The sequence below is a fragment of the Cavia porcellus genome, unplaced genomic scaffold (genome assembly GCF_034190915.1).
Source record: "Cavia porcellus strain 051 isolate PalLab524CR breed Dunkin Hartley unplaced genomic scaffold, mCavPor4.1 scaffold_1, whole genome shotgun sequence".
Taxonomy (NCBI): domain Eukaryota; kingdom Metazoa; phylum Chordata; class Mammalia; order Rodentia; family Caviidae; genus Cavia; species Cavia porcellus.
In genome coordinates, this window is record NW_026947484.1 from 119,501,558 (window position 1) to 119,526,283 (window position 24,726).

At 34.7% G+C, this 24,726-nt stretch overlaps 1 protein-coding gene across 1 annotated transcript in view; it reads left to right on the forward strand.

Moving 5' to 3' along the window:
* LOC134476405 (basic proline-rich protein-like) overlaps positions 1-20,129 on the forward strand; it is a 143,668-nt gene extending 123,539 nt beyond the window's left edge. Inside the window, exon 4 of the mRNA XM_063250317.1 lies at positions 19,985-20,129. Coding sequence (XP_063106387.1) covers positions 19,985-20,023 — 39 coding nt within the window. The 3' untranslated portion in view covers positions 20,024-20,129. The remainder of the gene's footprint in view (positions 1-19,984) is intronic.
* Positions 20,130-24,726: the final 4,597 nt, after the last annotated feature.

Sequence of the window (24,726 nt, forward strand, 5' to 3'; positions counted from 1 at the left end):
GCTAATTTTATTTATGTAACTTTGAAACTTAGGCTCATTTTAGTAGGAAACCTTTTTTTTTTTTCTTATTTCTTCCCATTATGCTATCAAAATCTTCAGCTCTGATATCTGTTGTTTTGACTTGATTTCTAGAGGGATATTCATTTGAAAAGAAGCCTTGTGTCATTTGTTCTATGTTAATCAGTACTAAAGATAAAGGGGAATTTATTTAGGTTTTGACTTGATGTTATTTCTGGCTGCCCTCCCAGTTCTTAAATAACTTACTACTACAGTGTGTAGCCCAAGAAGTTAACAGTGTTTCAAGTTTCTTTCTAGAATAAGGGAGTTCCATAAAAGCCACTGGTTTCAAGCAGTGCATTCATTTCAAAACATGTAGCTCCTCATTTCTCCAATTTTGAAATTTCCTGGTAGGAGGAGTATCTCCCAAGCTTCAGGAATGTCTTAGACACAAAACCAATCTCTCCCACTCTGTATCTTGTCTCATCAAATATTCCACCTGCTACCACAACCTTCTGAAACACACGAGCTACTCCCCAGTTGCTCCATAGAGGAGAGCACAATGGTTAAGAATATAATTAAAGTCCAGAATCAAGCATGAAATCAAGTATGAATTTAACTTATTGGTTTTGCAACTTTCCCTAATTAGGGGAGTATTTGCATGCAAATTTCTTCATTTGAAAAGTGATAAAAATAACGTTATAAGGTTGCATGAGATTTTTAAAAATCAATATTTGTATATATTAGTGTCTGGCTCAGTGTAAGCTCTCAATAATTTGCCTAAAACTCACTGATGATTTCCCCTTCTCGATTACTGGCTTTTTTTGCTTCTGTCTCTTCTGTACTCTGTTTTGTTTCCTGCACTGTACCTTATGATTTCTTGCTTCTGTGTAGACTTCCTATTATAACAAGTGTAAGTCCTCCATAATATCAATTTTAATAATCTCCTTTTCTGACTATAGCTTCAGGTTTTCCTTTGGTATTTCAATTTCAATTTCAATAATCTTTCATCCCCAGCTACAACTTACAATCCATTGATCTTCCCATATTTGCATTATTTCTCACCTCTTTGTGCTTTCAGATGACTTACTTCCTAATGGATCAGTGGACCTAATCTATTTCTCATAACCTTTATCTTTCATGATCTTCCTTATCTAAACTCACTTGGAAGTAAGTCCATCGTGGCAAAATGCTGCTGTACTAGTCAGCTTCTACATATGTGAAACTGATTGCATTTAATTAAAGATAAATTGTATCATGCTGATTGGTCTCACATTAGATTCATTAAAAATAACCTTGAAAGCGCCCAGATAGTTTCCATCACACTTAATAATAATTCTTCATTACTTTGCAGACTCTGGTAGACAAGTTTATACTTTCTCAACTCCTCAGACTTCTTTTGCATGCATCCTCATTGATGATTTCCAGAAGACAAGTGAATGCATTGAGAAGAAATTGGAAAAAATCTCCTTCAGCTATATTTACATACCTACCAACATGCATACATACATTTCTCTCTTTGTACAGAAGTGAGGTAGCTATGCTTTCATGAAAAGCCATCCTTTGTTGCCCCTGCCACCTTGTACACTGTGTTTTCTTTTGGAACTCAATTCTGTCTCACTCCTGTAACATCAGTGTTACAAGATGTGCTGGATTATACTTAGCAGCGTCACGTACTCTCTCTCAGTTAATTAAGAAAGCTTCTTCTTGACCTTAAAATTTCCTCTCTCTAATGCCCTCTTTGTAGACAAACATTTTGATAGAACTATAATTGCTGTCTCAAATTAATGTTCACTGGTCTGTTGATTTACTGAGATTGATTATTACCTTATACATAATATTATCTTGATTTATGGTTTTAAATTCCACTTACATATTGGTAACTCCCAAGATTAAATTTCAATATCTTCTTATATATTGAACAGAGGCATCACCAAATTAACATATCCTCAACCACTGTATCTACTCCCAACCTCAGATGCCTGCTACTGGCCTCATTAGTCTCTCCCAGTTCACCAACACCATCATTCCAGTTACACATGTAAAAAACAAAACAAAATTTTGCAGTCATGCTTGACTTATTTCTCACAGACAGTATATCCAATTACTGTCATTAATTATATCTTTCAAATATATTGAATGCAAATATGTTTGGCCACCTCCCTTGTTTTTATCCTTGTCCGTGCTATCTGACGTGATCTGAAAAGTCTGCAGTAGCTTCCCATTGCAATCCTGACTATTAATTTAACTCTTCAGATACATTACCATAACGTTTCAGCATAGTTGAAATGATCTTGGCAGACATTATAGTATAGTGACTACTCTGGGAGAATTTTTAAACAAAATAAAAATAAAATTCTTGATATTGGTAACATGGAAGATGGAGAGAAGTGATAATAACTAAAGTATTTTAAGTTTCCTCTGTTAGATAACAACTAATTAAGCCCATGTATTGCATTTAGGGGGTTTCTGGGGGAGGGATTTTCAGTGCCATGAAGTGATTTTCAATGAAACTAATTCCCTGGTATAAATTTTCAATAAACCTGATGAAAGTGCTATATGCTAATTAGTCTTAAAAAGGAAAGAACATTTTTAAACTTAATTAACACTATGTTGTTTTCTGCACAGGGTTGACAAGAGACCCAGTTGTATAAGAACCTTCCTTTATGAATAGTATATTTACTATATGTGTTACACGTGGCCTTTCATTTAATAAACTCATATTTTCCAGTGGAGGGGTCCCCTGGAAATATATATATATTTTTTTAAAGAAGAAAGTAGCATTACTGAGGAGAAAAGGGAAGTTAAATTTAGATTGGGTCTGCTTAGTGGAAAAATAGGCATTCTTTTAAGTATACAAGAATTTTTCACATGATAAGTTATATTTTACCTATGATGTAGATGTAAAAATTAATAAGATGTCAAAGCAACAAGGAAATTATTTAACTACAGTAGTCATTACCTATGAAGAAGAATGTGTCTGTTCTGTCACTAGAGGATCATTTGGGATTTCCTGCATTCTTTAACGTTACTTTAAGGCACTTATACCTCCAAGGTTCCAGAAATTACATTCTAACTCAATGCATGTGAACTTCAGGTAGAAGGTAGGGTATAAAACAAATGTAAGACCATGCCATTCTACTCAAGAAAAGAGACTTGGGTCATTCTTGTCATTTTAAAGTTTCCTTAGTTTCTCTTTTCTGAAGTCGAACTTTCAATGGTAATTTAGGTATCAAACCAACATTCAGATTTGAATTCCCCCTAAATGTAACATAGAGAATCTGCATATTCACAGTGAAATTCTGCAGTGTTTAACCATTGCATACTTCATTTTAACCTTTTGTTTGGTCTGTCATTGTTTGGCTTTTATAATAGCCAATCCTTAAAGAGGAGCCTCATTTATTAATGTTTTTTAAATCATGTAACTATAAAAAGGATGAACACTGATGATATTGTCATATGTTCCTGTTAATGAAATGCTTTCAGTCCATAAGAAAGGAGCTTATCATAGTTTATTTCTATTCAACTGCCAGTTATCAAAAATGGTATAATAATAATTTTTCCAAAAACTTTTAGTTTGGTCTAAATGCTTGATCTTGCTAAATTTTGACAGGCTGCAAATTGTTTAATTCAAGTTCCTTAGTTCCTATTAGATGGATTGATGTGAGAGTAGAATCCAGATTGTCTTCTGTCAGCTGACACAATCACATAGATGATTGGCTTTAATATCACTTTGTTAAATTTCATTAATAATGCAATAGTTTATAATTTTACAAGAAAACTGGCCCAATATTTCCTTTCTTTACTATTACACCAATAATGCAAATAAATTAAATTAAATTATGGCACTTTGAGAGGAAAGCAATCTCAAAAATACTTATTAGAGTGTATACAGAAGTTTGGAAGGGTTTGGAGATTATGTCTTCATGTTAATATTTAATCACATCATCATAGTTTAATCATATATATATATATATATATATATATATATATATATGTTATTGTCACCTTAAATATCCAATGAACTACAAAAGTTAGTAAATGGCACACTTGCAACTTTCTTTTGGCTGGCTCTTAATAAATAGGCAGATAAATATTTAGTTTTTGTAAGAAATAAGAGAAAATCTCCAATTTGCATAACCTCAATTTCTTTGTGATCTACTGCAGTAAATATCTCTACATTTTTGCCTAATTTACTACATAGATTAAAGTGAAATCATTAAGAGAAGCAAAGTATATATACTGTAATAGAATGAACAAATATAGCCGTGAACACTGGGCAAAGACTCTTGGCAGCTCTTCCCTGAAAGCTGTGGAAGACCTGCTGTGCAGAGCCCTAAGGCACTCTGACAGTGAGAAAGCACACTGATAAATAATGTTTTAAAACATTTAATTAATAACTAAGGCCACAGTATGTATTCCTAGCCAGACAAGCGATGATTTTTTTCCCTTCCTTATTCTTTACAGTATTAGTTACTTTCCCAAGAGGTAACTTACAAAAGGAAAATATTGGGAAATGCCAGTGTCTTTTTAATTAGTGTTTTTGACTATAAAAACTTTATATGCTTTCCAAAATGAATTATAGAGGAATAAGATGGCAACTTACCTAATAATAACATCAATAATGACAGTAGCTAGATGTTGTTGCATGGGAACACAATGGAGTGTTTAAAAGGTTAGCCTTGAATTGAAACTTGGCTCTGTCAGTGTATGGGCTTCAGATAGCTATGCAACTACCCATACTTTCTCTGTGAAATAGGAATAAGAATGGAATCTGCACAAAGTGTCTAGGATTAAAATGGGCAATACATTTAAGATACTTAGTAGCTGTTATATAATAGTAACAGTGCACCTTTGTTGTTAATTACAAATACTGGTATTTCCTCCGTCTTGAGGAAAAGGGTGGTGGTGCATCCTGTGTGTGAATGTGAGGAGAGCTCTAGGTTGTTAGCCTTGAGACATACTCTGGGGCAGGAAAGTTAGAAAACTGTTTGTGTCGTGTTCATGGGAGAACACAGAAGACTCATAGGCATCATATCCCTTCGTAGTTTCCTCACAGATTCCTTTGAGATTATAAAGAAGAACAGAATAGGAGGAGAGGAAAAGAAGAAAAAGGAAGAGGAAAATGAGGAGAAACAAGAGGAGGAAAAACAGACGACTCCTTGTGAATTCCACCTCGAACCAGAAAAACAGACATCATCTTAAGTCCTGCTCACATTACAAACATGCCCTTCAATTCCACATGGGCCAGTCTTCTTTGTTTGTTTATTACCTGTCCATTATTATTTATGAGGTAGGTTAAGTGTGTACTTGTCAATCTTCAAAGAAACCTTTACTGACCACCGCAGTCTAGACTTTGTGTTCCTTCCATATGCTACCCATGCACCTGGTACTTTTTCCTTAACTCCATGTGCTGTGACGGTGGCTCTGCTTTCTTGTTTTAATTTCCTTCCAAGTACATATGCTCTGGAAAGGCAGGCAACGTCTCATGCCCAATGCCTACCACAATGCTAGCGTATTGTAGGTGCCTAATAATACTCATGTTATTTATTGTTCATGGCTGCATGATGGCTAGCTTTGAAGAATCTGCCATACAAAGCCCAGATTCTGGAGCACATATGTTCTCCAATAGAAATACAGGCTTACAATATATAAAGTGAAAGGTTATACATTTTGGCAATACTAAAATAAATGAAGTAGATCAGATACAGCCCTTATTTAATGCTGTTTATTTTTCTTTTGCAAAAAGAACAAATTTTTCCATTTGTTTGGGAGAGACAGGAATGTATGGAAATGTGCATGCTGTCCACAAAACCTCTTCAACTTATATATTTGCTTAATTCTGTTGTGCTTGGAAAGCAGTTAGGTTATCCTTTTTTAAATAAGGTGACAGTAATAACAAACATTAAAATGTTCAGCTAGTGAAATAACTAAAAGCAAATCTGTACGTGGTTTTATATTTTACAGAGCACTTTCATAGTACTGTTTCACCATAAATAAAGCCTTAATATTCATAATCTCATTTTCCCCTAGGTTATACATAACTCACCCAACAAATTTTAAGAAATGACTTCTACATCCAAACAATTACCTAGCCTTTCCTTCCAATACTGACTATAAGGCCTTGGCTAAAACGTTTTTGTTTCTAATCAAAGAAAAATTTGAAGATTTGTGGTATTTTGACTCCAACTATTTTTTAGTGGCAACAAGTATATTTTTATTTGAGGTTCAGTCACAGAGCTGAACATGTCCTCACATCTTTTCACTCTTACTAATTATCAGTCTTCAAAATGATTTTGTCTTTCTCTTTAATCGTCTACTAATTTGGCAGGAACTGCCTGGTACCATCTAGGTTTTTCACCCTATTTCAATATCCTTGCATTGTGATTGGAAGGCTAATTTGTTCAGGACTTGTACAATGATGAGCTTTTCTCAAAACAGAAGCAGCAAGCTGCTTCACACCAACGTATACTTGGCCCCTCTCCTGTCAATCCATATGTAGCAGATGCAGATAAAATCTGTTGGTTGGCACAAGAAGCTCTGTGCACATGGCTCCTATTTTTAAGCCTCTGTTGGTATCCATGTGCAAAGAATGCAGCTTGTTACTGATGGACTCTGAATCCCTCCAAAAGGAACCAGACTCAAAAATCCATGCAGGCAGCCTAAAAATGAGAACTCGATGTGTGTATGTGTGTGAGCACATGTGTGTGTATGTATATAGACTAGGAAAACATGAATAATTCAACCCTCTTGTACCTACCCAATAGGATCACAACATTTTGAACAGAATTGCAATGATTCCACACAAATTATATCAGTCTTAAAAGGTCCAGTGATTTTATTGACAGATTTTCTCTCACTCCCCACCTTTTGAAAGAGTACTATTACAGATGCACAGACATGTGAATTAATCGTTCTTTGATTATAAATAATTGATGCAAAAGGCCATAAGGATAAATTGCTATAATATGACATTTTATAGAGAATAAAGATCCAAACATAATTTCAAAAACATATTGTGTCCTGTCATTGCTGATAAAAGTGCATTAATTGCTTTGGCGACCATCAAAACAAGAGATAGGTTACGAATGATGTTTTCTTCAGATTGCTTCTGAGACTGTGAGAAACAAATGACTGCTTCATTTTTTTTTTTTTTTTGGTTAGCAGTTATAGTAATTACTTATTATAAATCATCATCATTATTGTTATTGTATGAGATATTTTTTCAATATATTATAAAATTCCTTCTGAGGATTTCTGGTAGAGAAAAGTATTGTTTTGCAAAACATTTTTCATTTTCATAAATTTCTCTTCTTCTGTCTGAGCTGACACTTTGTTCTTTGATCTTTCTTTTTGGCTCTAGTAGTATACACCTAAAAAATTTCCACATTCTACTATCCTGTGATATGTGGATACCTCAGATATTCCTTACCTTGTTAAGTATATTATGAATTAGAATTTTATTTTGGAATAAGGAATTCAAGAATGGCTACGTGATATACTCTCCTGCCAAACATTCATTCTAGTGTTCCTTAAACCTGTTGCAAATATTATGTTGAACCTTAGACACCATCTTTTTTCAGACTTTGATTTACTGTTTGCATTTCAGTTAGGGAAGGCATTGCCTAATACCCTTTTCTTGTCTGTCTGTCTCCTGTCTCTCATGCCCAGACCTGCAGTGGCTAGGATTTTATCACCTCAGTGATAGAGAAGTATTTCTCAAATTGCAAGTGGCTCATAAAATCAGCTAGTAAATTTTGACCAGTATTTTTAATTAAACAGAATAGAAAGTGTCAGGATGTATACACAAAATAAGAGAAAGCACTACGTGGTTTAGTGAAACATTTATTTATAGTTGTTTACGTGTCTCTAAAATGTGTGTGTGTGAGAAAGAGAAAGAGGGGAGGGGGAGAGAGAAAAGGGGAAGAGAGAGAGGCAGAGACAGAGAGACAGAGACAGAGATGGCTATGATTCAAATATATTTGTTACTGTAGCATATTGCCAAAATATTAGAAAAGCATTTTGTTGGTCTCTTATCATCCACAAAGGAAGCATAGCTATTCTACCCATCAAGCAATTTAAGAACTGGCTAATAACAACCACTTTAACCTCCCACTTAGACTCTGTATCAGAATTGTGATACTTTACAGGCCCATGTGCTGACATTACAGGACCGTTGAGGCCCTGGGCTTGACCCACTAAAGACGAATGGCTATTAAAGTAGAGCTTTTTTTCACATCATTTTTGTAGCACCACAAAGTGCTTTTTAAAAACTCCTACCCGAGAATGAGAGAGGAGAGAAAAGATAATGGTATATGATAGCTTGCTTTCTCCTAAATCACATAGCACACTGTTATATTTGCTTATATTCTACATCAGCAACACAACAAAGCTTACTAGAATATTTGGCTGATTGATTACAATAAAAACCTTGATGGCAGGTCATTACCTTTTTGGGGTGGGGTATCTTTAAATCCATCTCACATGCTCAGACGAATCAAGTTATTGCTATTTCCTGCCAATACTCTTGGCTGTGTGACTCACCTTCTCTTTGATTGGTGGCTTCTAGCTCTTGTCTCAGATCCAGTCATTAAGCATCTTTCTTGAACAATTTTATCTGAACTGACCCTCAACCCACTCTTTGGGATGGAACTAGTTACTTAATTTTGGTTTCTGTACTTTTTTTTTTAACCTTAAACATGACAACAAGCAATTGAGTTGAGCAAGCCTTATATAGCTTCCTGAAAGGCAAAAAGGAAATAGGAAGACTTCTCTTTCCATCATTAAACCACTACTGCATAGCCTAACTTGGTATCGCTACCTGCCCAGTGGCAGAATTGTTGGAAAGAAACATAAAGTGACCACACGATAACAACATAAGAATGGAAGACAGCTAAATTAAATTATGACAGTATAGTCTTTGCTTTCCCAAGATAGAATATCTCTCCACCTTGCTCCCTCCTATTATTTTTCTCTGAAAATAACTCAAACTGTTTCTTGGTTAAGTTTTTCTACATGTACATTCTGAAGCAAGAATGGAGAACCCGGGGATTGTATTAATCACTTAACAGTTTACCTTGATCATCCCTTGGGCAGTGCATTTGTTTAGCATCACTGAGGCCTGTGTCATTTCACCCAGTCAGTTCTTGTTTGCATAAAACTCATACATCTGTTTATTTGCTTTACATTGAATATTGTCTGTATTTTTATATTTAGAATGTTTACTTGCCTTTGATGCTTATTTCCAGTGAAATTTCATAATACATGTTGGTTGTTTTCTTTTACTGATTTGTGTTTATTTGTGAAAAATAATCTATGATTTTGTGCTACAATCTAAAATGTCTTGTCATAAGCAAACTAGGTATAATTTTATACTTCTCAAGAACCCAGTGATATTCTTATACAATACAAAATAAACACATTTGTCACCCGGAGACTGAATAGGAAGGAAGTACCAAAAGATTTGCAAAGGAAAAAAACCGGAAAATGTAGACACGCTAGCATGTCACAGAGGAAAACTCTGTGACAGAAGACGAAAAGATGTTTCCTTATTGTCAACTATTCATAACATGGAAATGATAGAATTAGAAAGAAGAAACAAAATTTAAAAAATTTTGATTATGGGGACTGGGGATTTAGCTCAGTGGCATAAGCGCCTGCCTTGCAAGTGTGTGGTCGTGAGTTTGATCCCTGGTACTGATAAAAATGAAAAAGACAAAAAAAAATTGATCATGATTAGTGATTATATTAATTCTATGGGTGATGTGGACAGGACTGCCCACATTCAACAAGATATCCTGTCACCAAAAAGCAAGAAAAAAATAGTATTATACAATATTTACGCACCTGTTGGGCCAAACAATAATGAATTAATTTGTTATTTATTCAAAACAAGAGAGTTCAAAAAGTCATTTACAATTTAGACTAGAGCTAACAGACCAAAGTATTGAAAAATATGGGATAGAGAAACACCAACCAGGATGTCCATCATGGACATCTTCACCGTTACATTTGGTGGAAGACATTTTGTTGAAGTTATAATACCTACAAAAAAAAGGAAAGGCTGAAACAGCGATGGAAAGTCTGTTGTTAAAAGAAAGACAATAATGCAAAAAGAATTTGGAAAGATACCAGATATTACTTTGCATACTGTGATGTAGTGCTATGGATGACTGTTTTAAAATATGCCATAAGGGGGAAAATTATTGAATAAGTCTAATAAAATATCTTTTTTATATTCCCTGTTTTACTATTTTACAAACATTAATGAAAAAAGATGCAAGCTGTATTTAAATAATTGGGCTGATGCACAACTAACTAAGCACTCTCTATAGAAATCACCACGGGGTGGCAAGGTGAAGAAGACTAGAAGGCTTAGACTAGGTACAGTTTCCTCAGCCCCTCCTGGAAGGTTGGCCACACCTGAGCATTTGAGACAGAAGAGGTACATATACACATATTCATATACATATACACACATGCATACACATATATAAAAGTACGTATGGATATATATTACTGCTTTTAATGTTATTAATGTTACTGCTTTTAATATTATTAAATTCTCTCATTAGTCTGATATGATCACATTAGTATGCAATTAAGCCAGGTGATCTGACTTTAGAGCCTGTACTTCACTGCCAAAAGCAGCTAACAGGGTTCTGCAAAATTAAAAGAAGAAATGTGAAACTCCTGGCCTGAATCAGAAAATAAATTTCTACTCTCTGAAAAAAGGTTAAACACACACACACACACACACACACACACCCCAAAACCAAAGGCAAAAGAACTCCAAACCTATATTCATTAAACTAGACTAAGATGTGCAAATATACGGGTGAATATGAATATAAGGTTTCTTAACGGGGTCATAATCAGAAAATAAACCCAATCTTATGCAATACTTTTCCTTCCTAGAGGAAAATCTTATTTTCTGACAAGGCTTCAAAGATGCAGATCTTCAGAAGCCCCAAAGTTTACAAAAATGATGATACAGTTTTAGTCTAGAGTTCAAAATATAAACAATACTCAACTATGTCAATATACTGAGTTCTGTTGATTCTTAGAATTTACTCATGACCATCACTTCTTCCTTAGTTAAGATATATCTAGTTCTTTCAGACATTTATTCTTTCAGGGCAATGTTAGGTGTCCCAGCTATTTTGAGGTCTTAAGTATAAGCATAATCAAACTCCTAAATAATTATTAGCTTCATTATTTCTTTTCTACCCACCTTCACACTTCAAGACATGTATGTGCACTCGCATGCGTGCACACACTCATTTTCACATCAACAGGTGGTCAACCTTTCCAATACATAGTTCATGGTATTCATTAATGTTACATATAAAATATTTTTTCCTAGGAATAAAGTAATGTGTCTCTTAGGAATAAGGTTTGAAAGACATAGCTGCTTTCTTCATACCAGTTCCTTTTTTCACAAGCAGTAGGAGGCATACTCTCCTTCTCTCGTTATGTGGTTGTTCTGTCCATTGTGCTGTGTGCTGTGGTATTGCTATGATTTCTACTACAAAAAGAGTTTTCCCATTGCTATTGCATTATGTTGTTCTCCCCTACAGAGTTCCTTACCTGGTTTCTTTCCATCAGCAGCAGTTTGTGAGTCTCAGATGCTTTGCTATTTATATTAAACTGTGAGTTGTGTCAAAGAAGCTGTGAATTTATTACCAGAAGGCTGTGATTCCTTCCTAAAATTCGGTCTTAGTTACCTGGTTTGTCCTTCATTATTAGTCAATACTTTTCATTTAGTGCTGTACTATCTTAGCTATTCTGTTCAGCTGTTTTTCTAAGTGCCTTTTTAGAATGGAATATAACTCTTTAGCAGAAGAAATTATGTGGACCTAATTCTTTATCATTTCATCTAAAAATTGTTGTTCCACATATGTTCCATAGGCAGAGTATGTGTTCTTTCTAGTGCATCATTTTAGTTATGTTTGTCTATGAATTAATGAATCTACATTTGTAGCATTTTCATATCAGTGTTAATTAGTATCTTATAAAATTAATTTTGAATCAGTGCCACCTAGTATTGTTAGGAAGACATATGAGAAGCACTGTACCTTTTTTCCTAAGGCTTCTCTGCAGAACTGACATTTTTCTACATTAGAGACAAATCTATTAAAGTCACACTATCTTTGTCTTTCTAAGCCTTAGTTTCCCCAAGTGCTCAGTGAGAAATAATATAAAAGGCCCCCTTGTGCTGTGTAGACTAATGACAAAAATTACTGGATTAATGTTTGGAAAGTGTTTCAGAAATCTCTTAAGAAAGCTATTATGTAAGTAGAAAGTATTATTATTATTTTGCAATTTCAGCTTCCTTATTTTTCATCTCTCATAGTCATTTGGGTCATTTACTATGAAATTTTCTGATTCCTTGACAATTTTTAATGGCTCTTTGGAGAGCCTTTTGAGGGCTGTTTAATCCCTTGTTGATGATCCATCTGCTTTGTGGAGTTCATGCTTTTTTCACAACACATTAATATTCAGTATTAAAAAAATAGTTGTAGCTATTTTGTATCTTGATAAAATTGCACAAGAAATTTATGATCTGGCTTTTGAATTAGATTTTTTAAGTTTTTGTATCCTTTCTTTTGGGAAAGTGAAAATGGAACTCAGGGATGCCAGTTATTAATTAACAGTTTTATTAACAGTATTTAGAGAAAAAAAAACCCAATGGATTATGGACACCAAACCATCCTCCAAAATTATCCTAATGATTATTCCTATAGTAAGCAACCTCCAGGGTCCTTAGATTAGCACCAAAAATTAGTAATATTACTTCTTAGAGTATGGAGCATGTACTACGAAATTCTGTGTATCTATTGTTAAAATTTACATTTCTCACAGTTTCTAAAATTAACAAAGAGGTAATGTATTTTCTGGCATTCTTGTCTTTTAAGCTCCTGTAAAAAGGAAATGAGATGAGGACCTGGATTCTTTTATTGAATATTATAGTATAAAAATTCTAGAGTAGGAGAGAGTGGTGAAACTAGTCGCTAAGAGAATATTGCCAGTTAGTTATAAAATGATGCCTATGAGATTGTTTGGAATTTTTCTTCTGGGTTTATTTTTATTTTAACTACATTAATTATGGTCCCATCCTTAAAATAACATACCATATTTAACGTATATAATTTTTACATTTAGAAGTGTGAAATAAAGAAAATGAATAGAGTCAAATTTAATTTTCTTTGTCTACAATATTTTTCCTTTTTTCTTGCTGGATAATATTAAATGGTTTTACTTTTAAAAACTAAGTAGTTACCTGTTCTTGATAAGAAGCATTTAAAAAGAAATAATTTTACAATACTGTACCTTTGCTACATTAAGTTTTAAGCAAATGGCTTCACTTGATCTGTTTTGTTTTTCCTCTTGCAGAAAAACATCAGCTGTTGAATATGGAAGGGATTAAAAAATCTTGAGTTTGATGCCCCCACTAAAATAATAGCTCAAAAGAATTGTCTCCTATGGAGTAGACTGTGGGGGACTCAGAATCCCCACCTGAACACTACCAGATGTATCTGTAAAATGGAAGAGACAGCCTCCGTGTGCTTCCTGAGGGGTTTAGCGTGGAGTGGTCCTGCCACAAAATGAAGGGACTCAGTCCTCCAGGGCTAACTTAAATTTAAAAGACAGGAAAATGAAAACATAAACTTCATATTGCAAAAATCTGGATAAATAATAAAAGACAATCTATAGCACAAATGATCATGTATGGGAAGACAGGTATGAGGAGTTACATAGTTTAAAATCATTAGAAGTTCATGGGTAAATCACGTTTGAGTCTTGATTCTGATAATACAGCAGAATATCTTTTCAGACATGGAGAAATTTGACTTAGACGTGTACTGTGTAATGATAGCGAGTTATTCATTATAGGTATGACAATGCCATCACAATAATTACATATATATATATATATATATATATATATATATATATATAAATACTTCAGCCAGGATTTTACAACAGGTAAATCAAATGGAATCAAAATTTGGTAGTCATATGAATAATCGCACTTCCTTTTGTACATTTCATATTATTCAGGGTATAATTTTTAACCAAGGCAAAGGTTATATGTTGGACAAAACACTTTGAATTTCCTGCTTTTTCCACTATAATATTAACAATACCACTGAATTCTTACATATTACCATTGCTAACGATTGTCCTAATAACTGATGAATTGGAATACTTTATGTTTTTCACTTGGAATCTGAACCCACAGACAAACTTTTCTTTCTTTCTTTCTTTTTCTTTCTCTCTCTCTCTCTCTCTCTCTCTCTCTCTCTCTCTCTCTCTCTCTTTTTCTCCCTTCCTTTCTCTTTCTTTCCTTTGGGAAAGTTTTTTCCTTTGGGAAAGTTTTCAACTTGAAAGTTTTTCAAATTGTCAAATTTCCAACCCTCCTGGCTTGATTCTATTTCCGCAAAATGCTCTGTACCTTTCTGTAGTGGAAGCAGGAAACCCACTTTTCTTGGAGAACAAGATGTTTTGCAACTTTTCTCTCCATTTCTACTAGCAGAACTTCTCTGTTTACATGAAAAACATAATTTTATTCACTTTGGATTATTGAAAACTCACAGTATTCATAAACACTGAGAAGTCTTTCAAAGCATTCTACAATGTTGAAGGGTTCTTTTCCAGAGCAAACAGAGCAGTATCAAAATTATTTAAGGGATGATCCAAAGCCAGAATATTTGAATAAAAAGCCATACAACGTATTCAAGAAACTACCAACAAGTTGTTTTTGCCTTCTTGGCATCCTACTAAAATCCTTTGGTTTACAGTCAGTAGAAAAGATTTTTAAAAGGGAAGTAATCAAATAAACACAGGCTCAAGACATGAGAATAAATGAAAAACGTTAGAAAAAAAATGTATATGTCGTATTCTCTATAGTATGGAAACCGAGTGGGCTGCATCAATTTGTTCCTGGTAGAGATGCTAGGAAATGCATCCAATCTTATCACTCAGTTTTTGAAATCATTGCCTATTCTGTTTCCCACTAAAACTGGATCTCTGAAAATGACCCTGGAACCACTTAGAACAACAAATATTTTCTCAAAGCAATTTAGTCTCTTAACTCACAAGAAATAATGTCAGAAACAAAAGCAAGCATCCTGGAATAATAACAAAAAAATGTAATAAAAAGGAAGACACATTTCTTTCTTTTGTTGATTAACAGTGGGGCTTTTTTCTTATGGATATAATCTGACATATATTTTACTATGGGAATAGTGTAAAATTCTAAGTCCTTTGACATTCTATCTTATATGAAGTATGAGACGCAGCTTTGTTTGAAAGAATGAAGAAATACTTTGCATAACCCAAAATAAGTTGCTCTAGACAGGGAATGTGGAAATAGATGATGAGCTAGATGTTGCTCACTGGGTTTTTTCTTAATACACATGTGAGGACTTGCTAAGAAAGGTCCCCATGTTTATAGTTACAATGATATGCTTCAAAAGTTTTACAATTGCTTTGATTTCTCTGTGCAGTAATCTGACTACCTGAGATCTCACCAATTGCTTTGTCAGTGCTGTAGGAGATCTTTACTTTTATTGAGACCAACAGCAACAGGGAGTAAGAGACGGTGTGAAGAAAAATATAAAGAAATGAAACCTTTATGGAGAGATGTTTGGCAAAAGTTATGGAGGCATCTGGGAATTTTTGATTGGTTTTATGACAGAGAAGTCATAAACCACTTGAGGTAGATGGTTCTCAAGAGGAAGACCAGGGTAGTAGTTGCAGTAGTGCCTAGATTTAAATAGTTGAGACACCATTTAACACACATTATTTAACATTCTATGCATTGACTTTTAATATATAAAATGGAAATAATAATACCTTTCTCAAAGGGTTTTTATGAGGATTAAGTGAGTTAATATGGGAAAAGTATTTACTATGATGCTTGATACATATTAAGTATTATATATGACTTAATCAAATAAGTATAAAAATACTGATGATGTAAATGTGGTTTTTGATTATGAGTGTGTTAAGAAAGTCACAAACATCAATTTATATCAGTATTTTACTGGTTCTTTAAAACTTGTTTTATATTTATATGAAATGTACTCTAACCTCATAAAAACACACACATATATAATAATTACATAATCATCTCCATTTTCTTTTGTCTCTTTACCATTGTTCACATGCTAAGTTAGAAGAGTCCTTTCATTGCAATTTAATATTTCCATGTTAAAAATCTTTGCGTGAATTGGAAATAGCAATACAAAGAAAAAGATTAATACAAACAACTATGATTATGGTTTCATAAGAGAATAATTTTACTACTGAAGTAATGGGAAAACTGCAGAAAATAAATTATTATAATCTGTGCTTGTGTAAGTTAGAATTATTGCATAACTCATATTATCACTTTTCACTAAAAATTAAAAAATCTCCAAATCTTCTCCTTAAACTTAATGACTGGAGAATAATCTTTTCAATTATTCTTATTCAATATCAGGCCACTCATAAAATCCTATAAACATTTTTTGAAAAGCAATTTTTTACTTAGTAGAATATTCAAAATTTAAATGTATTCTATTCAAATACAAGAGAGAAGATTTATGGGGCTTCAGAAAGATTTCCACAAAATTGGGCAGATGCTCTCATGTATTTGTGTGCATTTTTAAATGAATGCACCTTGTTGTACTCCATCTGTTTGGTGCTTTAAACTGCTTCTGCAAATGACATCTCAAAGACTCCAGGAGCCTAACACGCACACTCACAGTAAGATTGCAGACCTGTTTCACAGTGAGGTAAAGGCTAGTTGCTGAGATGGTACTACCAAAATGTTTCTTTTATTAAGATTAAAACATTTTGTAGAAGAAACTGTATTTAGGATGATTTTTCTTGTTTACTCGTGTTGTTCTGTCTTTTTTAAATGTCTTTGGTTATAAAAATGTCCTATTAGGTTTTAAATACTGCAGGCATCAGAGAAGGAAATGGTAATGATTTGTGCTTACTGCTGCCCAAAGTTCAGTAAAGGTTAAGGAACTTCTACTACTAATTGAATCAGATATTCATTTTAAATCCAGGCCTGGTAGTAAAAATATGATTCTTTTAAAATCTTCTACAAATGTACTTAGGCATTTCAACATTAGTTTTAAATTTCTGTGCCTAAATAGAATACGTTAACTGACAAGGTGATCTCATTTGAACTATGTTCATTTAGAATTTATCTAGTCATTTCTTCCATCATCATTGACCCAGAATAAGCAGGTTAGGGTTTGGTGCCTCATAAAGCAAAGCAGATAGCTTTGTGCAATTGTTGCATAGTGACAAAGGATCACTAAATGTCAAACTATTTTCAGTTCAGCAACTGAGATGAGGAATAAAGGATTTAACATATGCAATATAACATCACGAGAGAACTCAGCAACTGAAAAATAACACTTTCTCATGAGAGTTACACTTTCCTTTACTAAATAATGCAACAAAAGACTTTATGTTTTTCAGAACTTTCTTCTGTGAAGCCACAATTTACCTACTTAACAGGATGGGTGTGTATTAGGTTAACATCCTACAGTAGGATGTCACAGTTAAATTCCTTTAGATTAAGATTGGCAGCTTTATTTTTGTGTACAAACTACCAGTTTGCATTACCTGGGGAAAATCTATACTGAATTTCCTCTGTGGAAAGTGTGGACAACTGGAGATGAAGGATGCTCCTTGGCGAAAAGTTGAAATTATTCTTTTTAATTCTACTTAGAAGAGACAAAATAAGATGCTTATTCATTGATTTATTAATTCATTTAATCAATTATTTTTACTTCCCAGGACTCAGAAACTGTGAAAATCTTGTATAACCATGAGTAAAACATGAAATAGTTCCCTTCTAGAGCTCTGTTTCATAGGAAGGGACAAAGGATGAACTTGCAATAGCAGATAGATATAAACAGAGCATCTTTCAGTCTCACCATACTCCTGTGGGCTGAGAAGTTATAAGGTTCCTTGCTAAGATATTGATTAGTATCCCCATAAGGTCCTCCTACGGTTTCTAAGTGGTTGCTACTGAAGGAAGCGGTACCTAGGTGGCTTAAGAGGTTAACGCACAGTTTAAGAGGTTGCCTAAGAGGTTTTGTCTACTGGGAGGTCCCCTTAAAGGCCATTGAACTTGTGGCCTTAAAGGGGATTGCAGGGCCTTGGTCTCATTCTCTTTCTCTGCTTCTCTGCTCAAGATGTGACAACTTGCTATGTCACATTCACACCATAATAGCCACTGTCATAGGCATCCCATACCATGGGTCTCTTAAACTTAGACTTTGAATTCCACACCCATGAATCAAAATAAACCTCTCTTTATTTCCTAAGTATCTCATGTCAGGTATCCACTGTAGCAATGAGCAGCTGACTAATACACCCTTCGTATGTATGTATTTATCAGGTGAGGATTGAGGTTGACAACAATAAAGGATAAAGAGAAAGAGAGTGGGGGAGTGAAGGCTATTGTTGTTAATACATTATGTAAGGGAGTGCCTTTAACGGGAAAGGAGGAGGAGGGACTATAGATAATGTAGGAAAGAGTGCACGCTTTGAGCAAAGGTGTGTTTGAGTCATTCACGGTTAGCAGAGGCCACTGAAGGTTCTGCAGAGTGATGAGTGGCAGAATGATACCATGGTAATCAGAGTCTTTAAAGGATGAAGACTATTACTCTGAATAAACAGAGTCAATAAGGAATTTTGAGCAGGGAAGGAACATACTATGATTTACACTTCAAAAGGATGACTTAGGCTTCTGTGTTGATCATTTGTTGAAGGGCACAGGGCATAAGAAAGGAGAGCAGTTACAAGGATGTGTGGATTATCCAGACTGAGGAAACAGGCTCTTGGAAAAGCTGAGGGTGGTGTTATGTTTAAAGAAGTAGTTTGATTTAGAATATGCAGGTATACCTTATTCCAAATCTTCCTAATAAATAAATATTTCCCACTAAAGTCCCTCTTGTTTTTTTAAAATTGTATTTTACAATATATACATATTCTTCAATGTATTTTAAGTGTCACCCAATATAAAAATAATATTTATGTCCCTAACACTTACTATTTAAAAAGTATGGTATATCATCTAAAATAAATGCAAGAAGATTACAGATTTAAGCACAAATGGGGCTGTTTAATGACTTAGAGCAGACTTGTTCCCCACCACCAAAAAACCCAAAAAACAAAAAACTAAAAACCAGGTTAAGGATGTAGTCCAATGGGAGGGTCAGTTGATTGATTATTAGAATCAAGTGTAGGTATTTCACTGACAGCCAGTCATCAAAAAGACAATGAGTGTCTTAGCTGCTGTTAGTTCTTAGAGGTCTAACAGATTCCTCCTTAGAGCAATGGTCAGCTTTATTCTGAAATGTGGGGACACAGAGCGGCAGACTTTGCATTTGAAAGACACATTCCTTTCAGCTCTGTGAAAAATATGACAAAATTGTAATTAAAACCTCATTTTGCATTTTTTTGTCCCAACATTAAGTAGTTTTTCAAGTTTTCACTCTAAAGATGTCTGCAAATACCAAATGGCAGAGAATCTTGGCCAGTTACTTTGAATCTGATAATTCCTGAAATTGCCCATTCATCACCCATACTATCACTACAATCAGTTTTCAGAGCAAAGACAAAACCAGTTTTAATCTTTCCTCCTTATCAATTTTTGCCAAGTTACAAGTGCCTACCTTACTTGGTAAGTAAACACATTACCAAAAACCATTTAACATTTATTATAAAATTTGCCTGAATATTTTTTGACAGGTATTATTTACTATGAAAGATTTGTAAAACATTTATAGTGTAGCAATTTTAATGTGGGTTAGATACACTTTATAAATTTAGTTGATGACTTTTGGTTTGTCAGTTTATTGTACTTTTTTTTTTCCTACTTGAAATTATTTGAAGTAGGCTCTGGCTAAGTTTCTGTACAGAACGTTTTCTGCTTAGAAAAACTGATGTTATGTTCTTTAACTCCCTACAGGTAGAGTTTACAGGGAAAGGGAAAGTGAAAGATGAGTAGGAGCTAACAGTGAGGAGGACCAAAGCAGAGAGACTCAAGAAGCAAGTGAAAGGTACAATGTTCTTTTCCCTTTCCTTCCTTTAAAACAGACGGAGTAATCGACTTTGCTGAGTGTTGCACAATGATAATGTAAAACAAAGGCTGATGATCTCCAATGACCTTAGCAACCTCAAGGTCATTGGTGGTTACTATTTCCTTGAAAAAGAGGGGATACAAAGTTGGCAACAAGGCAGAAAGCACAGTGACAGCAATGAGTCCAGATAACTTTTGAGACCTTCCACTGCAAAGACAATGAAGAAGCAGTATGGTAGCTAAATGCAGACGGAATCAGAAAGGGTTTTTTTGTTAGCTTTTTATTGTGCTTTTGAGTTGATAGATTCACTATTGTACCCCTAATGTATGAAGAAGTAGAAAATGTTTGTACTAAGACAGTATTGACTACAGGCTCTTGTCCAATTTTCTTAATATGGAACTAAGGCCCAGTTCCTTAGCTGAATGCTAGGAAGAGTGGAGTGGGTTTGAGGTTAATGATAAAATGTGTTGACTGTAGGTTAGGAACTGCCAGTGACGGCCAAGATCAAAGAAAGCTGGAGGTGACTGGAAAATACAAGTCTTTGGAAACAAGAAGGTAAAATATATGTAAGGCAAATTCATTGCAAGAAGACATAAAAATAGGGATAGAGTTTCTATAGATTTTTAACATTAGGTGGAATAGTACTCTTTAACCAGGATTTCACAAGCCAGTCACAGTGGCCTACCAAATGATTATCAGTATTTACAACAAAATAAATTTTTATAATTGTCAAGAGTGCAAAAATGGGTTCCTTTCTGTCTCTATTCTAGCCCAATTCTCAAAATTTGATAACAAGCATAGGTACCAGGTTACTCTACGTCTATCAAAGGGATAATTGGCCTAATCAGGACCTGTTAGAAGATTAGGAGATTAGTTAAGACAACTCAGCAATTGCCTTCCTTTTATTTCTGTATGTAGAGGAAGAGGTTGTAGAAGAATGTAAAGGTTGTGGAGAGCTTTTAGTGTGCCATAGTGTTTCACCTCCTCTTTCAAGTGAAATGGGCTTCAGTGGGGCCTCCTAGGGTAGTTCAGTGTGCCTCAGAATTGTAGCCTGGGCTGCCCGAGCAAAAAAAGGAAATCTGAACCAGGAGCAGGTTGCATGTTCATCCCAGAGCACAGTGGTGCAAGTTTCCCCAGAGCAGATGGCTCTTGGAAGAAGGCTGAATCAATGTAATTTTAAAGGAGACACACAACGTTTTCCAACTCAGAACAAAGTGACGGGCACAGAGAAAACAGAACAAAGCACCACTGGTGAACTATAGGACCACACAACTCAGGAGGGCAGGAATGTGTGGCAGAATGTTTAGTGTGTAAACATAAGAGCCACACTGCCCACATCCAAAGAGCTGCTCTGAAGCTTTGCTTTGAAGAAGCCCTTGGAGCCTTCTAAGGAAAACATGTCCAGTATCAAGAGTCCTGGCCGCCTTATGTCAAGTAAGACTGGTTGCTCTCCTAATCCCTTGTTCCTCTGGACTAGGCCAGGAAGGATATGGAACTCTTACCATCACAGTAGGAGCTGCAATGGAAGAGAGAAAAAAATGCCATATTCTCTGCACTGCAGGGTTGCAGGGATGAGACAAGGTCTAGTGGGGATGTGGAGGGGAAGAGAGATAACTTGGGTATAGGTTTCCATTCAGGGTATTATATTAAAAGAAAGCGACCACTTATATTCTCCAAATGAGACTGTGACTGAAGCAGAGGTCTGGGACTCACCTGAGGTGTCTCCTAGAAGTGAGGAAGTATCTGTCTCCCACAGGTTTGAAGACTGGGGGAGAGAATGACATTGCATCGCAATTCCCCTGTTGAGTGCTGCTCTTCCAATAGATCAGTTTCTCCTCCTTACCCAGGTCTTTGCCCCACTGTATACTGCTAACTCTGCACTGTCACATGAACACTGGGTCATACAAGTCTTACTCTGTCGATTAAATTGGTACTACTAAGCACCTTTCTAACAGTTCATGGTTAGTGATGTGACTTCGTACAACATTACATTGAACTCAAATGAAAACAAGTATTTATGAGGATATGCAAGAATATTTCAGTTTTGAATACATAGAGAAACACAGAGAAATGAATTCTCCCAATGCTTTCACCCAAACAGCTACTTCTAAAATCACAATATACAATATCCTAACTAATGTTAATTTCCCACTATTTTTTTGAAATTCTGTATTGTTTCTATCTTTCATTTTTTTCTACAATAAACTTTTAAAGAATTTTAATTTTAATTCACATAAAATAATTGCACATATTTATGGGGTACAGTGTGATAAATTGACACTTTTGTGTAATATGTAGTGATAAGACAGATAATTGGTATTTCCATTTCTTTGAATATCTGTCTTCTTTTTTGTTAGAAACATTTAAAACGTGCTTCTTGTCTCATGTTGACTGAATGATGAAGAACAATCAAATGAAAAAAAGATAAAATGTTTTATATTCCCTATAATGTCAAAAGAACTTTGGAAGAGCTAAACATTTCATCAGACATTGTAGTTTCAAATTAAAACTATATTATGAAAATGTGAAACTAATGAATAATTTAATAGCTGTGGTTGAACTAAAAAACTCCATGCTTTGAGATCATGACTTAATTTTAAGAACCGTAAATGGAGATGATAAAAGCATCGATACATCATAGTAATCAGCTTTGGAATTAAACAGATCTGTATTCAGATTCCAGATCTGCCATTAATTTGAGTAAAATAGTTATTTACCATATATATATATATATATATATATATATATATATACACACACACACACACACACGTGTGTGTGTGTGTGTGTGTGTGTGTGTGTGTGTGAATGTAAATGTTTATTCCTGTCCTTAAGGTCAATGGCAAAATATCTTTTCACATGTTTGCACGTTTCACATGTTTTTAATTACTGAAAAATTTTTCACATGAGGGTATCACATCTTCAAATACTAGGCTGATGGACTTCAGAGCAATTTTATCATTTGATTCCTACTCCTTTTTCCTGAGATGCCAATAGAACATGAAATAGAACTCTGGTTCAAGCACAGGGTGAGACAGGACTGTTAGAGATCTCAGAAGCCTGGATATTCAGTTATACTCTGTCATCTCCATCACCCATCCCAAAGGCAATTAACCAGAACATCTTTTTTAGAACTAGGGTTCTCTTTTATTACTCATGTTCTTACCTTCCAAGCCAATCTATATTCATAGATTAAAATATGTAAAATGGTAAGACATACCTAGATCACAATGTATCTTTTCTGTGTTCGGCATTATTATTGTCTTTCAGGTTGGCCCGCCATTTCTTGTCTTTCTACTGAACATAGGCTTCCTGTACAGTTTATTAATCCCCTTATATTTTTGTCCATACCTCTGCCTCAAAGATTCTATCAACTCATCTAGTGCCACTTATCACTTACAGTTCGGTATGTCTGCTACCATCTCACAGGCCATCTCAATGACTCTCCTAGAGTCACCGCCTTGCATTTTATCCCAAACTTCTCTTCCTGTCCTCAAGTACGTTCCTCTTTATTGATTCAGTTCATCACTTTCTTCTAGGTCTAAAAACCTCACAGGCCTCTTTGATGTTCCCTGGTTATATACACCCTCTCTTCTGTTCGTTCCTAAAAGCCATCATCCTGGTTAATTTGTCATTGACTCTTGCTTGGACAAGTGTGGTAAACATCAAGAGGGAATCCCATTGCCGCCTTCTTCCTTGAACAAATCCATCACACTCCCTGTTGCTAAACTGACCTTCCCAAAGCTCTGCTGCTCTTATTCCAGTGCTCCAAAGCCTTGAATGTCTTCCCTTACTCCTCTACAATGTGTCTGCAACCTGATTTTTAAGCTTTATCTTGTTTAATGTACCATATAAAGTTCATATTATAGCCAAATTAGAAAGTTTTCTGTTCTCTGAACATACTCTGTGTTAGAAATATATCCCCTTGAGCTTTCTCATTTTGTGTCTAGAAATCATGTCCATCTCTGTGAAACTTCTAGGTACTTTTTAAAGAAAGTATAAGCCCTCAACTATAAGCGTGGGCTTTGGAGTCAGACATAGATAGGTTTGAGTGTTACCATTTAAAGACTCTGAGACCTTAGTTTAGTTATGTAATCTCTCTTAACCTTAATTCTACATTTTCAAGATGAGGACAATAATGTTATAAATGTAATAAAATTGCAGAGAGAATTAAATGGTGTAATGAGTGTCTTGAATCTTAAAATTTGCTAGAAATGTTAAAATATAGTATGTCCCAGTAAATAAGTTTTCTCTACTGCATCAGCTGTGGATCTCAGGTCCTTAGCACCTGAGGTACTTTGGTCAGAAATGCCCTTTCTGTCCTTTTATGTTTCAGTTATTCTGCTAGGTCTCTCTAAAATATCATTTCTCCTAGGCTTCCTGAAACATCTGAAGAAAACCCAGCATTTCCACTGTTCGTTACCCCTTTATTTAGCTTCATAAAAAAGAAAATAATTAACATTATGTTATTTGTTTATTGTCTGCTCAGCTGAGTTATAAATTCTACGAATCAGGTCCTTATTTGTTCTGCTTATTGCCAAACTCCAGGTACCTAGAAGAGCACCTGACATATGGGAGGCTATAAATGAATATTTATTGACTGGCTACATTGCAAAATAAATTCATCTTA